Genomic DNA, 20,506 nt, shown 5'->3' with positions numbered 1-20,506 from the left:
AGTTTTGCTTCCTGGTCCGGTATGTATTCAGTATCGATTCCTGGACCGGCATAGATTCTTTAACTAGATTCATGACCGGCATTAAGTCATATGCAGTTCTTGAACCAAAAAATTTGATGTATTGGTATCAGGACCAGCATGGGTTTGGTTGTGGTTACTGGTACGTAAAGAGGGTGTCATACAGGGTTTTCCTGGGGTTCTCATGGTTATGGGACACTTCCTTATCTCTTTCTTATGGGAAGTGAACTTCATATGATCGATTTTCGATTCTATGGCAATCTTATGAACAGTAAATTCCTATTGGATTTGTCCAAAAAGGTTACTATAGAGTCCAATTTCCATTATATTAAGTTCATTTCACATAAGAAGGAGTCAAAAAAGTGTCGTACAGCTATGACATCTCCTTGAAAACCCTATAAATAACTCATTTTAATTGGGTTTTGAGACCATTAGTTTTGGCGTATTCTTTATATTAAAGTTGATCTTAGTTTAGTTTAATTTAGTTGCGTTGCCCTGTAACCTGGCCAAATTTACTAGTAATTACCAAACAAAACGCAAAACACAGCCCAAAAACCTTTACCTGCCATCGAGCAGTTTTAGCTTGTCGGTAAAGACACGTTAACTATAGTACATTTATTTCTTTCCACCGAACACCCACGCTGCCCACGTTGCAGCAACATTTTCACATAAATTATTTGTTGTTTTTATTTTCGTTTTTCCTTGTTCATTGTTCACACAATTATACAACGACATTACTAGGTGCACAGCTATATGTGGTTGTTTAGTACCAACGGTTTTCGGTTTTGCTCTACAAACCAGCTTTTTTCGGCCTCTGAAATCGCTATTCGCAATACACATGCCCCTTACACACGCACGCATTCGTCTGCAAATATAAAACTATTCTTCCTGGTTTTACACCTTTTTTTTTGGTATGTTTCTGTTTCCTTTGTTTGTCGTCTTCTTTCCATGTAGATATACATTTAAATATATATATGTATATTTAGACCGTGCTTCTTGTTTCTCGTCCCATTAGGGGAGCAAAAAATGGGCGCACAGGCGGCTCGCTGCCGTAATAAAGGATATATACTGTACTAGGAAAAGGGATACGTCTGGCTATCCCTGCTAAGTCTTTTTTTTTTTTCTTCTCCTTCTAAGAGATCCGGTTTACATATTCTGCCCCCTCCTCCGATATAGGGTTGTATAATGGTGTAACCAAAAACACGATTGTTACAGATGCTACTGAAAAGGTTTGCCTTCCTTTTTAGGGTCTAGCTTCTAGGTCCTTTGGTTTTCTTGTAGTAGTAGTAGTTTAGTAGTGGTGTAAGGAATCTGATTTGCTCTGTTTGCCATTTCGATTCTATTATAGCGTAGCCTAAGGTCGATCTACTTGTTCCCTTTCATATCTCGATTGATCTGCAAATTCGGCATTCACCACCGCTTTGCATTCTAAGCAAGCCTGTTCGCAACTATACAGCGCTTGCAGAAAATGTTGGAATGTTATTGTTCTTTTTTTTTTTAATGTGGCATGAAAAATGAGAAATCCGATACTACACGGAGTTGTGCTATTTTGTGCAATATTAGGGGAAAGCGAAACACGTACAACAGAAAAAAAAATTGACGGCTCAAATGGTATGTCTGTTTTTTATCTGTTCTGCACATAGTTAAATATCTTTTTTTTAATGCCTCCTTCCTACAAACACACATATATTTATATAGTTTAAACTAATCCCTAAACTAAATTTCCTAGCCGCTAGCTGCTAAGCTAACTAGTCAGTGTACCAGAGTGTTGTACGCAAAACGTATTTAGTTTCGAGTTGTACTAAATGGCCCACACATGCACACATACACACACAAACACATCCACGCACACTCTAGTACGGAGAGATCAATGGAAATGAATACATAAGGCAAAGAAAAGCATCCACAATGCGTTCGAATGTGTGCGTGAAATAAAAATGCAAACTTTCCATTTGTACGATGCATCCCCCTCACTCACCGCCACCCGTTCGGGAGGGTATTACTTTGGACCGCAGCATGGCCACCAGTCGGGACGCGAAGACCGAGGCAGTGGCAAGGTTCGTGGTCGGGACGGGCGGCTTGACGGCCGGAGCGGCCGCTACAACATCGAGCGGCGTGTAGCTGTTTTCCTGCGATCCGCCACAGTCTGAAAAGTACAAACACAGAAAGAAGCAGATAAAAACGTGGGCAAACGTGTGCTGCTCATCACCCATCAGCCCTAACCGTTGGATGTTTCATCCTCCTCGATGTTGAGATTGGAAATGTCCGACAGGGTGAGATCCTTCTCTTCGTCCTCCAGCAGCAGGCTCGAGTACGACTGGGACGTGTTGTTGTCGCTTTGCGACCGCGAGCCCGTCCTTGCGACCGGCTGCACTGGCAGCGCCCCGCCGGCGGCACCCTCATTCGCCGCTGGATGGCGGTCGCCGGCGGGCACCTTTGGCCGGGCGCCCTCCGAGCCCTCCGGGCAGGAGCAGCAGGCTTCGGACGATTCGTCGCTGTCGCTGCTGCACACCATGATCACCTCGTCGATGGGCCCGTCACACCCGGACGAGGACGAACCGGAGGACGAGCGGGAGGAGGAGCGGGAGGACGAGCCGGGCGACGAGGAGACGGAGCAGGACGAGGGCGTCGAGCCGGACGATGCCAGCGGCGAGCTGCAGTTGAAGTTGTAGTTTTCGTCGCTCTCCCCCGACTGCTCGTTGCTCTGCATTTCACTTATCTTGGACAGGATGTGGGGATAGAAGTCGCGGGCCGTCGTATTGTTCGGCTCGTACTGCAGTACTGGGTTTGGTATAAGGGTAAGAGTGGGGAAGGGGAATTTTGGAATTATTAACGCGCACATGTATCGATGACTGCACCAATTTCATGCATTTCATCCCTATTGGATACAGAGGTTTACCCCGAATATCCCGAAATCTTATTAGAAAATTAGAAAATACTCACTCTGCTTGCAGTACTTGAGCGCATTCACGTAGTCACGTATCATAATGGCAGAAAGAAACTGAAATTAAAATATAATAAAAAAAACATGTAGAGATTAAGCACAACCAAATGATTGTTTGTGTTGTTGCTACGAAGCATTACCTCGGCCAGCAGTTCGGTCGGGGCTGATATGCTTTCGTCGGCGTCCGTGTACTCGGACAGGCTTTGGCTCAGATCGTCGTTCGAGGGGGAGTGCAGCATCGCGACCGAATCGGCAGTCGTTGGGGCCATCCCACCGCCCACGGTGCACCCGTCGCCGGCCCCTTCCACACCGGGCTGGTTGTTGATGTTGACCGTGTTGCCGTTTGTGTCGTTCAGAAGGGCCTTGCGGGAAATGAGGAAAAGGTTATTAATGGATGTGCCGAAAATAGCACCCACAGCTTAATGGTATAACAAACGGAGGAAGGAGCGTTTGCGAAGTTTCAGAGCGTTTTGTGGATTCTCGGACCGAAATCGAAAATTGGCACAAAAGTTGCACATCCGCTTCACCAAACAAACCACGTCGCAATTAACGTTCGTTTACTCCCGCACAATACCCGCAGCAGTACGCAGCAACGCAACCGTACCAAACATATTGCTGTGGAAACGGACTGCAGATCGACCTACCATTTTCGCACAATAATCAGACATCGGCTCGTAGCACATTGAAGCACGGGAGGAGAAACGGCTGCTCGACTTCGCCTTTAATGCATGATGCGTCGATCGGCCTGGACCGAGCCTTTTAACACCGTGGAAAAGATGGCACGAAAACAACTGCTCTGCTCCACTGTTGCACTGTTGTTTTTTTTTCGTCCTTGCCTTCCTTTGGCAATTGGTTGATTTTTGTTGTTTGCTTTGGGGCAGCTTATCGGCTGGAAAAAGGGGAAGTTTGTTTCCAACGCAGGAAAACAAAACAAAGCACGCTCTGTCCCGCTCTGACTCATTGAGTGACAGTGACATTTCGTTTTTTTATGGCACAAGATCGTTAGACACAAGATGGATGGATTTGTCATGAGAAATGTTTTGAAAATTGACGAAACGTTAACAAAATAGCTGCGGCGCCACGGTAGTGATAAAATTACGTAAATGTAGTCAACCTTGCCCAAACAGTTTGGCAATTGCAAAAAGGAGCTTTAGGACATTAGGCCGACAAAAAGGACATTAGGCCGAAAATACACGGACCGGAATTTTGCGGCCACGGAATTCTGCATGCTGTCAAACCCATATACAAACTCTCAATGGCCAATTTTCCGAACTGTCATATCCATATATTTTTCCGCAGCCGCGAAATTCCGGACCGTGTATTTTTGGCCTTACAAGGTTTTTCGAGTCAATTTCTAGTGTCTACAACATTTTCATTGCTAGCGAAATGGTTTTCAACAGCTGTCAAATGTTGTATTTGCATCACTTTAACAGGGTTTTTCAAGTCAGTTTGGAATGTAAACATGGTTATTCATCGCGTGCAAAATTCATCGCCCGTTATTCCACATCGATCTGACATTTCATTTCCATCATAATACATTTTAATTTATTCAGCATGATTTTCAACATTCCACCTGTCAACGGCTGCAAACCCCATTTCAAAAAAGAATGGTGACAGACTGTTGAAGTGTTGAAAATAATACTTCATAAATTACAAATTATTATAATAGAAACTAGCTGGCCCGAGAAACTGAGTTATTACGAAAAAAACTAAAATATTCCATTATTGCTTTCCCAAATAGCCAGAATTGCTTAATCAGCTCATCTTGGCACGCTAAAGATCGCTGCTTGAATTCGCCTTTTGCAGTAGATAAACAGCATCAAAGTTCTATGTGGGTCTTTCAAACAGCGCCTAAGCAGCTTCCTTATGCCACGGTGCCAGGGATTATTTTTCTTTGTGTTTTATTTTCAAGCAAGCGTCATCGATGAAATAAACAACAAGATTTTTTTCGTTTAAACACATGTGTATATTTTTAATTTCTTTGTATTGATGAATTACACACAAATTTACACAATTTACTGATAATTCACAATCACTTCACTCAATATTCATTCTTCAATTAACGAATCTAACTTGATTGATTCTCAAGCAGCAGCAATGAGATGATTGCCGGCGTCAGTCTTTGACACTATGACAAGAGCCACCTAGTACCGATGACATGCATTAAAAAGCTATAAAGTTCCACCAAGTTCAGTACCCTTTCTTAACAAGCCTTCAAGTTCCATCATGAACCCTACACATAATGCTAATCAGCCGCAAAGTTTCAAAGAGTGCCGTGTGCCTGTTAAAAAGCTCCATAGTTCCGCAAAGTACCGTCTATCTCTTAATCAGCCACAAAGTACGACATCGGAACGATTTTTCATTAAACAGCCCCAAATCAGCTATAAAGTACGAGCTGGCTATTTGGGAAGAAGAAGAATAAGATTTGATTTTCCAGACGTTTAAGTTTAATTTGTGGCGCTTGGGTAATCCTCGGCACCCTGGCATAGGGAAGCTGCTTAGGCGCTATTTAGAAGGACCACCTGCAACTTTGATGCTGTTTATCTACTGCAAAGGCGAATTCAAGCAGCAATTTTTAGCTTGCCAAAATTGGCTGCTTAAGCAATTTTGGCTACTTGGTGATGGACTTTCACCCAAACTGCCAGCTATTCTAGAAGTTTCCACTCTAACGTTGACGAATAAAAAAAATTAGACCAATCGTTCAAACTGTCACCGTGGTTGTCAACCACTGCATTGCCCTCTACGTGTATCACTGATAAAACTGATCTAATTTTACCTTTTTCTATTCACCTCGTAGGTGAGCTACAAACCCGACTTTGTACATTTTGTTGCTCACGCGTACCTAAAAATTATCCCTTCTCGGTTGCCCATCGGACACCACCCAAAAAATGTTTTTGTAACCAGTTGAATTAAATTGCTGCCTCGTACTACAATGAAACGATCATACACCGGGGTGGAAGCGATTCTATAAAAATAATACAAAACGCACCTTGGCACTGTAAACGGCGGCAAAGCGGCGGATCCCGTTTGACGTTTCGGTTCCTCCATCTGTCGAGCGCGCCTGACAGTTGGCATGTTATTTTCGTTTTCTTTGTTCCTGTTCCAAGTGCATTTTGCATGGCACAACACCAAAAAAAAAAAAAGGGACACATTTGAGTGAATGCGTGTGCGCGTGTGTGCGCTCATTGTGCGTATCGTCTTCCTGTGGCGTTTGCTTCCTTGCTTGCTTGCCTGCCTGGCTACTAGATCACGGACGGCTCTGGCGTGCGTTGTAAACATCGAGGTGTACGGCTCGCCAAACAAACCGTGCAATTGCCGTGCAAAGTGAAACTTCCGACCGACCAGCTGCTGCTGCTGCCCAAGTGTGAGTCACCTGGCAGTGAAAGGGAGGGAAATCAAACGCACACCCGTCTCTGTGAGGGGAGGGGGGAAAACAATCTCCACCCCACCGCGCAACCTGTGGTGGACGCGGGCACGGTTGGAGGTGACAGTGGCGCTAGCCAAAAGTGAAGACACAAAATAACCCACGAAAACGTTTTCACGAAAGTTGTGACACGTTTCTATAGTGTGTGTATGTATTTGCGTGTATTTAAGAGTGCTCACAAGCCCCACATCCTGTGTCTGTGAGAGTGTGTGTGAAAGTCAGTGTGTGATTTTGGGGGGTGAATGGTTGCGCGGAGTGCACAGGTGTTGCAGGAAGACGGTGAGAATCCGATCTAATCACTTTACCAAGGCCGCTTAGAAGTTTAACAACAGTGGTGTGTGTGTGTGTGTGTGTTTGACCTTTCCGTAAGGGGAAAAGGCTACGAAGTTACTTACTCGCGCGAAGTTGCTAGCATGCACCAGTGCGGAGTTGCAGTAGCACTGTACGGGCATTGAAACGGTGGCCCCAGTACTCGGATACGGCCAAAGGGATAAGCTACTATCAACCACAACCCACCAGCCCAACCCAAACCCGATTATCCTTCAACCCAACCATGACTTAACTGTTGCGGCACAGTGCTGAGAGAGCGATGGTGCTTACACGAACCGAAAGACTTGTTTGGTATGCGTATGCAGCAGCAGCCGGGCAGGAGGAACGGTCAACATTCCGGACTAAACACTAATCATCCTTTTTTCGATTTTTGTTCTCTCTTTTTAGACGTAAGAAGAGACAGCATTTACACACCACCGCACCACGGACGAAACACATAGAAAGAGGCAAACCAAACGATGGCGAAGGAATACGACTATCTGCTGAAGGTGCTGCTGGTCGGCGACAGTGACGTCGGCAAGCAGGAAATTCTCTCCGGCCTGGACGATGGCTCGACGGAAAGTCCCTTCTGCAGCGGTAGCGGCAGTACGTCACATTACTTTATCTGCCAGCCTAATCTATACTAGCAACCTACTACCACTACAACCATTTTGCGGTCTTGGTCTGCTGTAGAAGTATTCGAAACTACTCACAGTTTCGTGCCTTCATTTGTCAATCCGTTGTGGCAGGTTTAAGGGCGGAAGCCTCCACGTCATCTGGCCAATTTCGGTCTAACACGCCCGCTTCTGTCCTCGTGGGCTTAAAAACACTTAACGGGTTGAGCTGTCTGTATTTCCATGCGTATTACATGACCAGCACGAAAGTGAATCTTGTCGTTGTAGTGGCTCCTCCAATGTCCTTTCACTCATAAGGAGCCCAAAGAAGAAAAAAAAGCCTTTCTAACTAGCTTGATCAATTTGGCAGTTATTTTAAAAGTAACCATACATTTTTATCGTCGTTTTATTTTATGGTAAACGACTTTGAAACTTTTGATCAAATGGTTCATGTTGTGTCGTTTTGCCAACATTTCATCTACCGCATGGTGAGAATTTTCTCTTACAGAATAGTTTTTGGCTACCCTTTTCGGCATGAGAGACAAATCGATCCTGAAGGATTAGGAAAAATATTGTACAGGCGGTATTCAAAACGTCAGTACTCCTGTAGTTTTAACACAGACTGGTAACCTTTTCGAGCTGCGGGCCTCAGTAGTGACAAAATTGTCTTGGCGAGTCTTTCCCCGAGTTATGCGAATAATGCGTTCCAGGGACAATCGCGTTACTTAGATTTAATAATCTAATCAAATTTAATGCAGTATAGGCTCGATAATCCGCATTCTCGATACTCCGCACCTCAATAATCCGCACTTTTGACAACTAAATTCATGAGGTGAAGAGTGTTCGATCAAAAGCAGTGAACTATGATTAAAAATATTAATAATAATGACGTCAAAACGTCATTCGATAATCCGCACTCAATCAAGTGCGGATTACCAAGCGTATGCTGTAATCTAATGGGCATTATTACTTATTTCATACGATTCGTGTAGAAAATTCGGTTATTTCTGTGAACTTAGCGATTTCAAACTTTATGCAAAACTGCAATTTTTATGTGAATTTAGCAATTGTTGGAGGAAATTGTACCAATTAGACGTATGAATTGTCAAGCGTATGAATCACAATCTGGACGATGGGTTTAATTCATCGCCAGCTTTGTATCTGACACTCAACAAGGGTAGAAGTCAAACTATTAATGGGCAAAATGAGAAAGCTGATTTTGTTTGAATGCAATACGATTCAAAAAAATGATTAAATACAGAGCAATCAAAATCTGATGAAGCTCATGTTCTTCCAATCTATATTCTGATGTTCTTGGCACAGCAACAGCTGATTTTCCTCTGGGGGAACTCAAAGGTTGTAGACTTGAGGGTTGATTGATTCATCGACATCTTTAAAATGTTATTCTTGCTGAAGAATATTACTCACAAAAAATATGCAATTTTGATGAAATTAGCTTATTTTTGATTAAATTTGATTAATTGGCCTTTCCGATGATTAAATTTGTTAGCAACAAATGTTTGATGAACAATTCTTAACAGAAACAACTCACGATTTAGTTTCAACTTCATTCAAAGTCGTGAATGTCTTACTCATACGTATGTAGTTTATTAACATAACTTTTTTATTGTTAAACCATCAATCAAGACACTTGGCGACCAATTAGGCAATTTCTATTAGAAGAAGATTTGTACAAATTAACAAAATTACTCAGCCAACAGGAATTAAAAACGCAAGCTCTCACACTTTTTTGGCATATTGTTTTGGAAAAAGTCGAACCCATCTTTAGGTAAACTAAAATATAGAATATTATATTTCTGCAAAACATTTAGAAATCAGATGAAATCAGATGTCAGCACAAACACGTGTGACTTTTGATAGAATGTTACAAACGATCTCTATCAGGCTTCCATCTGGCTTCCAAGACCAATGTGATTAGATAAACTACAGGTGGACTTATGACACTGATTTTGGTCGCCATAATGAATGGAGATTTCTGGCATCTTCCACTCCTCTGTAAAGATCTGAACTGGACTGAACGACCCGTTGTAATTTACGGACTTTAGACAGCATCAAATTCGCTGCTTTAATTCCAGCTGAAAATTTTTGATAATCAAAATGACACCAATATCAACTTTCCTTTACAAAACCACTGCTTTGTATTGGAACTAACGCGTCATAGCCATTTTTTGCAAATTATTTCTGCGTACTGAATCTTGTTAGTTGCTATTAAACTATGATCCAAATGTTGGAAATATCAAAGGCCTATGACTAATTAAAAAAATAGCTGTAGCAGATTATTTTCAAACTTTTTTTGCGACAATCGCAGAACTTTTTGCGACAATTGCAGAACTTTTTGCGACAATCGCAAAAGTTTTTGCAACAATCGCAGAACTGTTTTTTGCAAAAACACTGGCCAGAGATTAAACTTTTGTAACGTAACTATCATCCCAAAATGAAAAAAGCGGCTAATGATCTGATTTTGTATCATATCATCATATCATATCATATTATATTAATGTAAAAACTAGGCTGCGGCCCGTGCTACTATTTTCAGTGGCATTTTGGCCCGCGGGGTCAAATGAGAGCTGCTCTACTACTTGATGTACTTCTATAGAAACTGCGATACTGCCTTTGGCAGCAAAGTTCTTTAAAATTCAAAGTTTTTTGTTTTTGTTTTTTTTTATAGAAACTTTGAGCCTACTGGCTTTATTCATCTTTGCTAAATTCAAAGTAAACCTATGTTTGCTAAGCAATTATAAATTCGGCGTCGAGACAACTCGATTGCAAGAATCGAATAAGCTTAAATATTATTTTTCTGGATGTTTTGTACCGCATCCTACTACTAAACTTCTTAAATTGGATTACTTTAGTACACGTGCTTTTTTGGTGGTACCGTTTTCTGTTTCTTTCATCAGTTCAGTATCAGTTAATAAAAACGTTCAAAAATGTCAACTCAATTATTTACATAAAAATACATTAAACTGCCTTTCTTATCAATCGTTTTGTTCCATATATTTCAACGATTAATAACTAGAAATACTCTGAGCCAAACGTGAGGTAAACTCACTCTCAATCTAATAATATGCCCGTGATGGATTTAATAACCACGGCCAAACCTACCGAACATACCACTGACCTGCTATGACTAAAGCAATAAATGACTGATAATTATAATAGCGCTATAGCGCCACAGCGGTTAATGCAGCCGTGCAGGGAAGTGCTGCAATATGACGGAGGTGGGCTGGAACAGAGGCGGCAACTAGGGATATACAAATTTATGGAGAATAGAAGAGGTGGTGCGTGGATATTGTTGGATAGAATATTTTTGGTGGTGCGAAGCGCTCTTCTAACCTAACCATACCTAGCATCCGGCAACGAATTGAATAGGGTGACATCGGGGCACCAAAGTTTCGATCAAAAGCTCTAATTGCGAAGCGAGTGAACTTATTTTTTGATATCACCTAATCTTAGCATGGCGGTTACACTGGCCAGAGTTATCTAGTGAACATGTTGTATGAATTCTGCGAGCATTAGGTCGCCCAAAAGACTTTGAAAAGCATTGTGCACCACAAGGTTAAAAGAGTAGAGATGATTCTGGAGAGCACATTCGTCGTTGGTCAAGGATATGGGACGAAACAATTTGATACCGTCTGCGGGGTAAAACATTTGTACAGTAATTAAGAAATCGAATAAATAAAAGCGGGCTGAGGTCGCTTCCTTGTGGCACACACGGAGATCTACGAATTTCCCATGACAGAGAGCTACCAACTCTAGCATGGTAATTTCGATTTGATAAAGAAGATGAAACCCAATTTAGCAACGGATCTTCAATTTCCAGTATATATTTGTATAGCTGTTCGATTAATGTATGGGGAATGCTATCAATCGTAGCATTGAGGTCTTTTTTGGTACAGTTTCGAACAATATTATGGACTTGATCAGCATTATAATTTATAATAATATTTAACAGGCTTATTCTATTCTTTTGCCCGTTTCGAGTCGACTCGAGAAATTTGATTCGTAATAGGCAATTTCCTTATAGATAATCAAACGAAGTGATTTATTCTTATCTAATTTCTTGGAATTATCGGTTGTTTTCATATTGGTCCATTAAATTTGGTTTTACTGGTGTTAAAATGATTTTCTTTAATTAATTTTAACACATATCAGTATTTAACTTTTCATAGCAAGTAAACTGAAATATTTTACTGCCGAAACATCCCATTCGATCCATTTCCCGCTTGGGTTTTGATGTCGAGAACGACAAGCTTGAATCGATTCTGGTATCGAAAGACCACCAGATGTTTTTTTATGGATAAAACTCTCCCACCAGACACATTACTATAGAAACCTTCAAACCGCTATTGGAAGCGGGATAGCTTAGTTGTTAAGTAAGGCCTGATTTCAATAGCAATATTCAACTCAACGTCGAGACATCTCGATTTGCAAGAACAGAATAAGCCTGAATGTTTACTAAGCAATTATAATATGAATTTAAATAGGGCAGGCCACACAGACGACCCTCGCTGGGAATTAAGAATGCAACACCGTTGTTTTGCTGTTTTGCTACCAACCTACCGACAACTAATTTCTGTCCCCCGTCCGGTTTACCTCATTGCAGCGGCGCACAAAACGACCACGATCCTTCTCGACGGCAAGCGCGTGAAGCTACAGATCTGGGACACGTCCGGCCAGGGGCGCTTCTGCACGATCATCCGGTCGTACTCGCGCGGCGCCCAGGGCATCATCCTCGTGTACGACATCACGAACAAGTGGAGCTTCGACGGATTGAACCGGTGGCTGAAGGAGGTGGAGGAGCATGCGCCGGGCGTACCGAAGGTGCTGGTCGGCAACCGTCTGCATCTCGCGTTCAAGCGGCAGGTCGCGGCCAAGCAGGCGGAACTGTACGCCTCCCGGAACAAGATGGCGTGCTTCGAGATATCGCCCCTGTGCGACTTCAACATCCGCGAGTCGTTCTGCGAGCTCGCCCGGATGGCCCTGCACCGAAATGGCATGGAGCGGATCTGGCGCACGAACAAGGTGCTGTCGCTGCAGGAGCTGTGCTGCCGGAGCATCTGCCGGCGGACGAACGTGTACACGATCGACAGCCTGCCGCTGCCGCCGTCGGTAAAGTCGTACCTGCGATCGTACGCCCTCACCTCCTCCCAGTGCTTGAACACGGTGCTGAACAATTCCGCGTCGATAGCGAAGAATCTCAAGTGCAAAACGGCCACCTCCTACCATCTGAAGCACAACGTGCGCAACGGTTGCGTGATTTCATGATTGTCGTTTTGGGCGTTGGGGTCCGCCTAAGGGCGGACGCGCGAATGCGCACTCTAGCCCACGGTTACGGTGGTCTTGTATGTACAGGAAGGATCAATTACTTCAACCGCACACATCCGCAGACACATATGCACACACATACATACAACCACACGACACACACACAGTCAGCCAAGGCTGTAACTATATAACATGATACGGATGGAGAGAAGAGCGCACATTGCTTAATCTATTGTATTTGGGTTGGTGTGTGTGTGTATGTAGTGAGTGTGTGTGTGCGTGTGTGTGTATGTGTGTGTGCGTGTGTGGGCGAGTTTGTATTTTTTTTGTTTCGTTAAGTAAGGCATTATTTTAACACCACTTGCTCTTGATCCTCAGAAGTATTTCTTTCGTTGTTGCTCTTCTCTTCACAACTAACACTATTACCTCACACACGTGCTCGGTGCGCAATGAGTGGCCGCATGGCCAAGCCAAGCACACTAAACAGTTAGTTACGTGGCGCTACGGCAGGCAAGAAAGGATAATAGGTGCGACAGTGGCACACACCCCGATTACCTCTCGAAACTAATATTACCACCACCACTATTACTACTACTACTACTACTACTACTACTACTACAGCCACCACACGTCCATTCGGGCATTCAGCTAATAAGCCCTTGTTAGATTTTACGCGTCAGCTTTCATCGGATTAATTGGTCAAGCAATGTTTTTCAGCTAATGTTCTGGCGCCACGGATGATTTTCACCTCATCTTTGTAAACAAAAAAAGCAAAAGATCTGAAACAAATGTGTTGAAAACCCATCCTTGCGAAACGCAGAACAATAGTCACTGGGAAAAACTGTGCTGTTCTAGAAAAAATAGTACTTGAACCAAGAGATGCTATCGTGCGAGTGAGTCTCGTGTCTCACACCATTTTACATCACGAAAGGGCGAGCTCGTTTGCTCCGAACCGAATCACGCAAAAAAAACAAACAAAAAAATACTTCTTAAGTGAATTGTTTGTTTACACACGTAAATGCACACCTAGTTTGTAGATCGGTCCCGTAAACTTTATTTACATCCTGTCTATTACCATCTATATTTCTGCCCCCTACATTCACCATCCCCTTGAGCGACTTTGGGCACAAGACAAGAAATGAACCAAATACTAATTTTATTAACACTTTGTCAATATATTACATTATACAAGAACAACAACAAAAAAGAAGAAAAAAAACGAAGAAAACGAATTAGTCGAGCACACCCAATGTCATGCTAGGCGCACAGAAACACTCCCACACAGCTACAGCGAAGGCGTCAGAGACGTTCAATAGACAGGATTGAGGAGATTGTGTGGAATTTAAGTTTTTTTTTGTGTGTTTTCTCGATGCCCGAGGGATTTGTTGCGATTTTGTACGGCAAAAAGCAAAAATCAGAAAACAAAAAGAAAAAAAACCGCCAAGAGCAGAAAGGAATATCGACTAGACTGAAGTCAGCAGACGATAGAGAGAGAGAGAGAGAGAGAGAGAGGCGATGATTGAACACAGAAAAATAGTCTGCAGCAACTTCCCTTTAGCCACGCATGCGATGGTACCACCGTCGCGAATGACGGAAGCGTGCTTTTGTTTTATTAGTTCGTTTCTTTTTTTTTCGTTTTGCTATGTATAAAACGCGTATATATATATATAGGTTAAGTACATGTCGGCACCACAGCAGAAAGTCATTCTTTAGCTTAGCTACTAAAAAAAACCCTCTTTATTAACAGAAAACGGAACAGAAAAAAATACAGATCATCCAAAACATTTCGGCCACAAAACATCTCTCCACCCTCCCAATCATCCCGACTAAAAAAGCAACAAAAAAAAAGGAAAAACTCACAAACGCGCTACAATTGCGCCAGGTATTGATAGTTTAGCGGTGACGTTCTACTGGCGTTGGTGTAGGTTTAGTGTGTGCTACAAGGTCGTCTGTGAAATCACACGCGCTAGTAAGAACACGATTAGCAAACAGGCGAGAGGTGCCTGGCGTAAGTCCCTCCGTGTTGGAAGGATGAAAACTTTTTCTACGATGTATTTGTTTTTTACCTAATCGAGAACGAAGGTGGATGACCGCGTTTGGATGCACTTTTGCCCCACCGCGTGTGTGTGTGGGTGTTTGTGCATGTGTGTGTTTGGATAAATTCCATTAATATGCTTATTCCAGGTGCGATAATGTTCAGCATTAAAAATGATGTACATTTAAACTCAACACACACACACACACATACAAACACGTGATAACACCGCAAATAAAATCGCGCAAATAAGATTGCAGACGGAAGAGGAACAATACATTCTTACACAATGTGTAGGAAGGGTGAAACACAAAAAGTCATACATACACACAGAGACGCACGCACGTAAAATAAGAAAAAAAGTACAATCAAAGTTTGATTTTGTTTTTATGTAGTTTTTTTCTTCTTCATTTTCGTTGGTTCACTTTGAGTAGTAAGTGCAAACAAAAAACGGAGAACAGAAACGCACAACTTCCAGCATGTAGTAGAGGCAACAACATGGCACGAAGAAGTAGGAAAGAGAGAAAGAGGGGGGTGGTCTGAGACTACCGAAAGAGGAGTTAAACCCAGCATCAAAACTCTGTGAGAGACAGGACAAACAAACAAACAAAAATGGAGATTCAGCGTTTGGAGCTATGATTTCAATTTATTTATGAGGTGTTTTTATTTCTTTAAGTAGCAATTTACGATACAGTACGGAAGGAAAATAAAGAATATGAATGAATTATTAATAAAAAAAGAAAATTCGATTTGTGTGTATATGTCGGGTTGAAAATGTTTCAAAGAAGACAAATGATTAAAAAAAGAAGTAACCAGACCTCGATTTTTAATCTATCATGCAGAATGAATGAAGAAAAGCTTTCCATTTTCCAATCCTGAATGTTTAATGTTTAATGTTTAATAAATGGGGATATTTTTTGTGATGAATTGCTTTCATACCTATTGGTAATGAATAATTCGATTAAAAATTCTCAGATATAGGGGAAGGCGGGTCGAAATGGCGCTGTTAAGGATTTTGCTCTGTATCCCATTGGAAAAATCACTTTATGCTAATGTTTTGACTGATGGAAAAAATTGTAGTAGGCATATTATAAACTAATTAAATGTATAAAATGAAATTTAAAAATCAACAAAAGTCAGGAAAACGAATTGTGCGGGGTAAAATGCTCTCGCTATGGGGCAAAATGGTCATAAACTAAATTTCAAAACACATCAAAACAAAGGGGCAACGTTGGACTTTAGGCTTTGGTTTATGTTCTACCATCTAGGTAGAATTGTCAGGCTAAAGATTACAACACTTCGATCTCTATTTAAGTGTTTTGTTAACTTATACATACAATTAATTAGCTGGAATATTTTACTAATGCACGTCTTGATAGTCATTTTTCTTATCGAAAGAGTATACATACATACAGCATAGTTTTATTTATGTAAAACAAATATATTGTAGCGACCTTTTTTTACACCATAGCCTCGTCATTTAGCTCCAGTCAAAAAAGCCGCCGATTTTGCCCCAAGCTGAAACATTTCACAAACTTTAACGTAAAAAATGCATTAAATTAAAACAGTTAGATTTTTACTTTAATCATAGATACATGTCTTGTGCCTCGATAGACATCATTTTTCTTCTATAACTATTTGCTAAATTCTTACGAAAGCTTTTTTTTCGAGACAGTGAAAATTAAATCGTTTTGAATTAAAACTTTATTTGCTGATTTATTAGTTCATGAAAAATTCACGGTGTGCTTGAACAACTGGATTTCATGTTGTTCAATCATTTGAAATAATTCATTCAAACGTGTTAATTTGCCAATAGTGCAGGTGACCATTTTGCCCCACGTTCCCTTAATTAAGATGCACCAAAATCTTTTCTGTTTGCTGTGTTGAAATTCCAGAATCTTCAAAGTTATCTCTGGCAAACAGATGCAAACAACGCAGAGTCGGTTCCTCCCCGCTTTTACGGCAAGTAACCGTCGTAAATATATCCACCCCCGACACCACCACCACCATCGCCACCGTACTGTGTTACCTTTTTCTCCGCGTACTTACTGCCGGCGTAGTTGGCGTGCCCGAGCTGGAACAGATTGTGCTTCCTGGTGCCCTGGTTGTGGAGCTGATTGAGCCGGTTCCGGTTCAGGCCCGGGTAGGAGGCCGGATCGGTCCCCTGGTACTGCAGGGCCGACTTGTAGTCGTTAGTGATCAGCTTCACAAACACCTGCTGCTTGTCGGCGGACGGTGGCAGGGTGACCGTATCGTACACGGGCAGGGTGTCTCCGGTCGGCACCACCGGTGGTCCCGCCGGGGCCGCGACTGGCTTGAGGCCGAGCTCGTGGCGGCTCAGCGATTTGATTACCTGCTCCCGCTCGATCGCTTCCAGCTCGTCCCGGTTCTTGTACAGCATGCAGAACGCGCGCATCGTGAAGAAGTAGATGAACTCGACGCCGGACAGCAGACTGAAGCCCAGGAACAGTCCCGCAATACCGCCGAACGAGACGAGCAAATCGACCCACCCGAACAAGACCTCGCGCTTGTAGCGAATGATGGGCCAGGTCAGGTACTCGATCGTAACCTGCGCCTCCTGCTGCTCCTCTTCCGTTTTCATGCTGACATGGGACCACAAAAATAAATGGGAGATCCAGAGTTGTAGAGAAGAGGACCAGCGGGACTTGCAAACAGAGGCTTGGCTAGCGTCTTTCTTACAGCTAGTGTGCGTGTACTTACATCTTGGAGTACTTCTCGATGTCGTACACGGTGTTGAGACAGCCCAGCTCACAGTCCTGGCAGCTGTGGATGCTGGTGATGTTCTCGGTGTACTCGCTCAGACACTGGAAGTTGCCGGTGGTACAGCTCGGGATGGTACGGACAGGCGCGTAGAACGGCGGCACGCACTTGCAGTACTTGAGGCTTTTCGAGATCCGGCACTCCTTCATGCAGCCGGAAAAGGTGTATTTGTCCTGGTAGTACTGGAGTTTCTCCTCGTCTGGGAAGATGCACTTCCGCTGTCCGATCGACAGCTGCTGCGCGTCCTCGGTCGTGTACGTCTGCTTCATCGAGATGAGAAACTCCACCTTCGAGTCGATGTCCCACATGACCTGGGGCTGAAAGTCCCAGCCCGAGATTTCGTTGTACGAGTGCACGAAGATGTTGCTCTCCCGGAGCGGCTCGAACGTCAGCGCCCACTTCTTGTCCGTCTCGAACAGCACGTACACCTCCGAGTTGAGAATTCTAGACAGCAACAAAAACGTTAACCACAAACGTAAAACAGAGTGTTAGGAGTGCATAGCTCATTCCAGGTTCCATGCCCTCCCCCATCGGGGAATACAACAGCCAAACACTTACTCCACCTGCTTGTTATTGGTGTAGCGCGCGTTGAACGCATAGCAGAACCCATGCTCGGTGTACATCGGCTTGAACATCTCGCAGCAATCGATATCCTCGTCCTTGTAGCGGCAGGCCGCGAACGTGTCATTGCACCGGACCGCCGTCCGGAACACCAGCTCGCGCAGGCTGGAGGTGCGCAGGGCTGGTGTGCTCGGCATGTCGCTCAGCATTGCCGCCACCTCGCGGATGTTGTCGTACGACAGCTGGGTGAGCAGCTTCAGGAACGGTTCGTACACCTCGCTGCCCTGCTCGTACCCGCCGAGCGTTTCGTACGCCTCCCGCCGTACCGCGTCCTCGTCGTACGGGGCGGTCGGGCACACCAGCACCGTCGGAAAGATGACCTGCTGGTTGTGGAAGTCCGTATCGAGCCCGGTAATCGTCGGGTTGGTTTGGAACTTTTCCCACAGGCTGAAGATGATCACGACCGCCGCGATGAAGCCGAACGCGACGAAGCAGAACCACATGAACCGCTCGAAGAACGGCCGGCCCTCCTCGGCAATGTACCGGACGCCGTGCAGCGTCGAGTTGTCGAAGAACTCCTTCGTCTGAAAGATGAAGCTGCGCCGGAACAGGCGCAACGTGCCGAAGGACGCTTTTGACTCCCGCCGGGGCGCTACCTTCGCTTTGCCCTTCTTGATCGCTTTCATCGTTTTGGTGAGCCGGCGACCGCGCACCCTGCCCGGATCTGGACCGGTCGGGTGGTCTTTCTGCTTGCGCTGCTCCATCCAGGGGGTTTGCTGGCTGGCACAGTACTGACGGAAGACCTACCGCTGGCGCCCGTTATTCGAGACCCGTTGCGTTGCGTGTCATTAGCCACGACTAATTGTTATCCCTCGCCCATCAATCGCCTTATCCGATGCAACAGTATGTCACGCACGTGGCACAAAATCGATACCAGCTGCCGGGAAACAATAGGCGGCAGGGTAATCTGGGACATACATCGGAAAGCATCGCTAAGTGCACATTTGCCAGAGCTTGTATTGTATTGTAGCAATGTCCTATAAATGTTGATAACGGTTCCAGGCACCTCTGGACCACGATAGACCCTGACATTCTAAATCCGTGCTAAGTGATAAGCTAATAACTTCATAGCATCAGGGACAACTTTTAGTCCTTCGTCAAGGACAATGTTTTGTAGTACTATTAACCTGAAATTTTGGTACCCTGTGATTCCTCTTGTCGGCAATTTTGAGCCCCAATCTTACATCTACTCTAGTCACTATCAATCTGCCCTCAATCTGATCTATAAATCTAAAATCAATGATCTAATCCAAAATGTTTCTGAGAATCCTCTATTATTAAGATTCTAGGTTTATAGTAAATCTTTGCAACTGTTGGAATTCAAGGTTAAATCAATCTAGCAAGTTATCGGGGTATTGTTTTCCATTGATTTTTTTTTTCGTATTGCTACTAATAATCCAAATTAATCTAGCTGACACGACCATTCCAGAACATCTCCGGCAATCTTAATGGAAAATCTGACACTGCCAACGTGTCAAAAGGTCTCCCCAATGTCGTAATTGCTCGTTAGCAGGTAAATATCTACTACTTCCACTCCGCAGCTAGTCACACACACACAAGAATGGGATGTGCGCGCGTGTGTGTGGCTTTCATTTCCTTCTACCACGGCATTGCGACGGGGGTGCCGAGCCTCGTAGACCGACGCAATGGAACATTACACCAATGTGCTGGCAAGAGGGCTAATTGTACGCTTCGGCGGAATCCAACCGGTCGCCGGGCACGTCGGAGTGGCGTTGAGTAATTTTCTGGGTTTCCCAGTCGTAAATTAGTCACCCCGCAGCCGCACACACACACACATAGTGATGGTTGCTTCGATCTGTGATCGTCTCCAATCTAGCGGTACTTCTGCATCGGCACACGGGGAGCAAATAAGCACGAGTGCGCGGATCGGAGGTGACATCAATGTTGACATTACAGCTGCAGCCCGGGCGGCTATGTTCATCATCATACACCCTCACATTTCGCCCATCCCATCTCTCCCTTGCTCTCTTTCGTCCTCCATCGACGTTTGCATTGGGGGAGGAAGTGACGAGAAAAAAAAACTATTTACAACTTTACGCTTCGAGCTGCCCGAGTGAGCGTTAGCGGGTCTTTACTAGCATTCACCTTTTAAAACAAATTATGGTTCCGGCTACCCCAAGACACTGCAGCAACCGTTGCCGGACGACGTCTTTTACCTGTATCGCACCACTCATGGGATCATGGGTGAACCCTGTTTGCGTATGGCACTGCCAACTGATTCCGCACCAAAAACCCATTTGCATATGTAATTGATCACCACTCTTTCTCTCTCGCTTAATGATGTGATTCATTCACGCCTCGGTACATGATTCACTGTACTTGAAATTGCACACGGGCGACCTTGAACAAGATCCGTTATGATTGAGCGCGGACCAAGAGGTGGTCGATTTATTTTACAGCAGTGCTTTAATTCGAATGTGGACCTTTGGTTCGGCAAGTGTCCGTGGAATATT

At 43.9% G+C, this 20,506-nt stretch overlaps 3 protein-coding genes across 4 annotated transcripts; 1 reads left to right on the top strand and 2 right to left on the bottom strand.

Annotated features, from left to right (window-relative positions):
- Positions 1-679: 679 nt before the first annotated feature.
- On the bottom strand, positions 680-3,926 carry LOC11176062 (uncharacterized). 2 transcript variants are annotated; one of them, XM_003437069.2, is made up of 5 exons: positions 3,607-3,926; positions 3,103-3,324; positions 2,962-3,019; positions 2,242-2,799; positions 680-2,164 (listed from the first exon to the last, which is right to left on the bottom strand). In XM_003437069.2, the coding sequence occupies exons 1-5, from the start codon at positions 3,643-3,645 to the stop codon at positions 1,989-1,991; spliced, it is 1,053 nt and encodes a 350-aa protein (XP_003437117.2). In that variant the 5' UTR covers positions 3,646-3,926; the 3' UTR covers positions 680-1,988. The 2 variants fall into 2 exon arrangements, with proteins under 2 accessions (XP_003437117.2, XP_061505548.1); XM_061649564.1 differs by lacking the exon at positions 3,607-3,926 and adding an exon at positions 3,399-3,526.
- Positions 3,927-5,871: 1,945 nt separating this feature from the next.
- LOC1277354 (ras-related protein Rab-40C) lies at positions 5,872-15,389 on the top strand. The gene is made up of 3 exons (XM_316810.6): positions 5,872-7,007; positions 7,104-7,301; positions 11,934-15,389. Exons 2-3 carry the CDS (start codon positions 7,175-7,177, stop codon positions 12,593-12,595), a joined length of 789 nt encoding a protein of 262 aa, XP_316810.5. The 5' UTR covers positions 5,872-7,007; positions 7,104-7,174; the 3' UTR covers positions 12,596-15,389.
- A 308-nt stretch (positions 15,390-15,697) lies between these two features.
- On the bottom strand, positions 15,698-20,033 carry LOC1277353 (sodium channel protein Nach). Its single transcript, XM_061648601.1, has 3 exons — positions 17,970-20,033; positions 17,352-17,855; positions 15,698-17,233 (listed from the first exon to the last, which is right to left on the bottom strand). Exons 1-3 carry the CDS (start codon positions 18,734-18,736, stop codon positions 16,588-16,590), a joined length of 1,917 nt encoding a protein of 638 aa, XP_061504585.1. The 5' UTR covers positions 18,737-20,033; the 3' UTR covers positions 15,698-16,587.
- Positions 20,034-20,506: the final 473 nt, after the last annotated feature.

The sequence above is a fragment of the Anopheles gambiae genome, chromosome X, assembly GCF_943734735.2.
Source record: "Anopheles gambiae chromosome X, idAnoGambNW_F1_1, whole genome shotgun sequence".
Classification (NCBI taxonomy): domain Eukaryota; kingdom Metazoa; phylum Arthropoda; class Insecta; order Diptera; family Culicidae; genus Anopheles; species Anopheles gambiae.
This window is presented reverse-complemented; position numbering and strand designations above follow the sequence as displayed.